Source organism: Coffea eugenioides, chromosome 2 (genome assembly GCF_003713205.1).
Source record: "Coffea eugenioides isolate CCC68of chromosome 2, Ceug_1.0, whole genome shotgun sequence".
NCBI classification, from domain to species: domain Eukaryota; kingdom Viridiplantae; phylum Streptophyta; class Magnoliopsida; order Gentianales; family Rubiaceae; genus Coffea; species Coffea eugenioides.
Window position 1 is genome coordinate 65,923,673 of NC_040036.1, and position 3,339 is coordinate 65,927,011.

The window sequence follows — 3,339 nt, forward strand, 5'->3', positions numbered from 1 at the left end:
AGAGGCCCAAAAAGAGGACTTAATAGTACTGAAATGGGCTGAAAAGGCGGATAAAAGAGAATCATCTGATTTCAATTGGGGTCCTGAGAGAGTTTTGAAATACCGAAATCGGATAGTGGTGCCCAACAAGGAAGAATTGAAGAATGAAATCTTGGGAGGGCCCATCGGTCAAAGTATACAATTCATCCAAGAAATAACAAACTGTACCAGGACTTAAAAAGGGTGTATTGGTGGGACAATATAAAGAAGAAAATTGCCCGATACATCCAGACTTGTCTTGTTTGTCAACAAATTAAGGCTGAGTATCAAAAACCATCTAGATTACTACAACCCCTCGAGATATTTGAATGAAAGTGGGAAAACATTACCATGGACTTTGTCTCCGGGTTGCCAAGGACGCAAAAAGGACATGATGCCATGTGGGTGATCGTGGATCGGTTAACCAAATCGGCCTATTTCTTGCCGGTAAATATGAAGTATTCGATGGATAAATTTGCATGGTTGTATATGGATGAGATTGTAAAACTACACAGAGTTCCTGTGAGTATTGTTTCAGATAGAGATCCTCGTTTTGTGTCTAGATTTTGGTAGAAATTTCAAGAAACCCTAGGGACCAAACTCAATCTTAGTACCACTTATTATCCCCAGATGGATGGACAGTCGGAGCGAACCATTCAAACCCTCAAAAACATATTACGGACTTGCATTTTAGATTTCGGGGGTAGTTGGGGCCAACATATGATATTAGTGGAGTTTGCCTACAATAATAGTTACCACTCGTTAATCCAAATGGCACCATACGAAGCGCTTTACGGAAGGAAGTGCCGATCACCAATCTATTGGGATGAAGTAGGAGACAAGAGGATTCTGGATCCAGCAATCCTCCCTTGGATGGAGGATGCACAAGAAAAGGTCAAGTTGATACGTCAAAAACTCCAAACAGCGCAGAGCCGACAAAAGAGTTACGCGGACAACCGACGGAAAGATTTGGAATATGAAGTTGAAGATCGCGTCTTTATCAAGATTACACCATTAAGAAGTGTCACGACGGGTAGAGAAAAGAAACTTCAACCAAAATTCATCGGACCCTTCAAAATTCTCCAAAGAGTTGGAAAAGTGGCGTACCGACTCGAGTTACCGTCAAGCTTGTCTAGGATTCACGACGTCTTTCATGTCTCGATACTCAAAAAGTATTACTCCGACCTAACTCACATTCTGCAACCTGAGGAGATTGAAATAGATGAAGCACTCACCTACGAGGAGAAGCCGGTACAACTACTTGACCGAAAAGCTAAGGAGCTGAGAAATAAACAAATTCCTCTGGTGAAGATCTTATGGAAAAATCACGGGGTAGAAGAGGCAACTTGGGAGGAGGAAGAGAAGATGCAAAAGAGATACCCTAACCTATTTAGTAACTCAGGTGAGCAATTTCGAGAACGAAATTCTTTTAAGGGGGAGAGAGTGCGAGAACCCGAAAATTTTCTTATTTTCTAGGCTTTATTTTATTTATTTGCACGCATTTTCTCTATTTTCCTTATTAGAAAAATTTTCTAAACAATTTTTAAGAGTAAATATAGTTTTTAAATTATTTTTCTAGTATAAGTTAGTTCATGAGAAATTAGGAGTGTATACCGAGCATGGGACCCGCTAGTAAGATAAGTGTGATAAATTCGGCTAATTAGGTTAAGTTTTGTATACAGGGATTAATTTACTAGGTGTTAAGAGGTAATTAGAGGTTACCTAGATGGATTAGTGTTGAAGAGACAAAAGAATAGCTTTGAACCCAAAAGGTGACATGTGTCACCCTCTTACTCAAGGTTACACTTTGACCACTATTCACCAACTTTACTAAAACCCCAAAATTGACCAAAAATCCTCTTCATCTTCAACCATTTGGCCAAGCTTCTTGAGAGAGGAAAAGAAAGAAAGCCTTCAACTTGTGTCTTCATTTCTTGCTCCAATCTTATGATCCAACCGTTAAAACTCCAAATTTCTCTATAAAAATCATTTGTAAGATAGGATTAAGGTAGGTGGTGGAGTGATTTGGAAAGAGGAGGTGCTAAGTTGTTTCTTTTCTTGAGTTTACAAGGTGAGTTGCTAAGAAATTCTTCCTTTGATCTTGATAATGTTAAATTAGTGACTTGTGATAGTAAAAGAAGTGATTTTGTGGAAGATTTCATGACTTTTAGTAGAGATTAATGAATTTTTTATTTTATTCATGATTTTTCTGATTTTATATGATAATTGATGGTGGGCCATGGATGATGGCTTGATATGATCTAAAGTGGAGTTTTGGTGTGTTAATTGTAGTTATTTGCGAAAAATTTCAGCTTTGTGCGGAAATTTCAGATTTAGGGTTTCAATTTGTGGCTTTTCTAGGGTTGTTGTGGAACTCTTGATTTGGCTTTGATTGAAGGGCATTGTAACCCTGCTAAGGTGTATTGAATGACTTATGACTTATAATTGTAATTGTGGTTGCGTTGGGTGAATATAAATGATTCTTTGTAGGATGGAAAATCTGAAATTTTAGGGGTTATGCTGTCCAATCTTTCAATCTTTGTGATTCCTTGGAATTAGGTTGCCTTGAGTGATATGAGTCACTTTAGGGTGGTCCAAACCTTTGACACCAAGTGTTTCGTATTCCTTTTCAAGTTTTACTTGACCTTGCATTAGTCGCTTATTGATCGGTTTTTTTTACTCGTGTTCGAGTCTCATTGCATTTTCGTGATTGTTATAGGGCATGCCGGCGATCCGAGGCATGCAACGGGTGGAAATTTGTGAAAACTTCTTTGTTTGAAGTGTGAGTGTATTACTCACATAATTGTTACGTATGGCTTTATTGTACTTGAAATCTATGATTGGATTGGTGTGATTACTATTTATGCTTGATGAGACGAGAGTGTACTTTATCACTCTCGTACTCTAAGGCTTATTTGATCATTCACTGTGGCACTTGAAATTCTCTTGATTATACTTGAACTGATGTCGTTTGGACGTGTATCCAACGATCCTTACTGTTAACTCTGAGTTCAACCTCATTGGAAGTCAATTGACTCGAGCCAGTAAGGACTTGGTCGAGAAAGATTGACAAGCCATGGGGACTGTTTTGAGGAATCTTTGGGTATGAGACCCTTGATTCCGGTATACTCGAGTATTACCATTACTGCTTTACTTGGTGTTCGGGCCCGGTAGTGGTATGTGCGGTGGACGGGAATCGGAGTAAATTGGAGTCTACGGTTATGATTACTTTTCTACATTGACGGAGAGTCAATGAGGTGAAATCAAGTGTGGCAAAATGGAAAAGGGCTCTTGAGAGCCGTCCGTATTCTTTTACTTTCT

The 3,339-nt window shown here is 38.8% G+C and overlaps 1 protein-coding gene across 1 annotated transcript; it reads left to right on the plus strand.

The window, feature by feature from the left end:
- The first annotated feature begins 789 nt into the window (after positions 1–789).
- On the plus strand, positions 790–2,591 carry LOC113760052. The gene is made up of 2 exons (XM_027302626.1): positions 790–1,420; positions 2,578–2,591. The coding sequence occupies exons 1-2, from the start codon at positions 790–792 to the stop codon at positions 2,589–2,591; spliced, it is 645 nt and encodes a 214-aa protein (XP_027158427.1).
- Positions 2,592–3,339: the final 748 nt, after the last annotated feature.

Coding starts and splice junctions, on each gene's coding strand:
- LOC113760052 (XM_027302626.1), top strand. CDS start 790: ATGGCACCATACGAAGCGCTTTACGGAAGGAAGTGCCGATCACCAATC.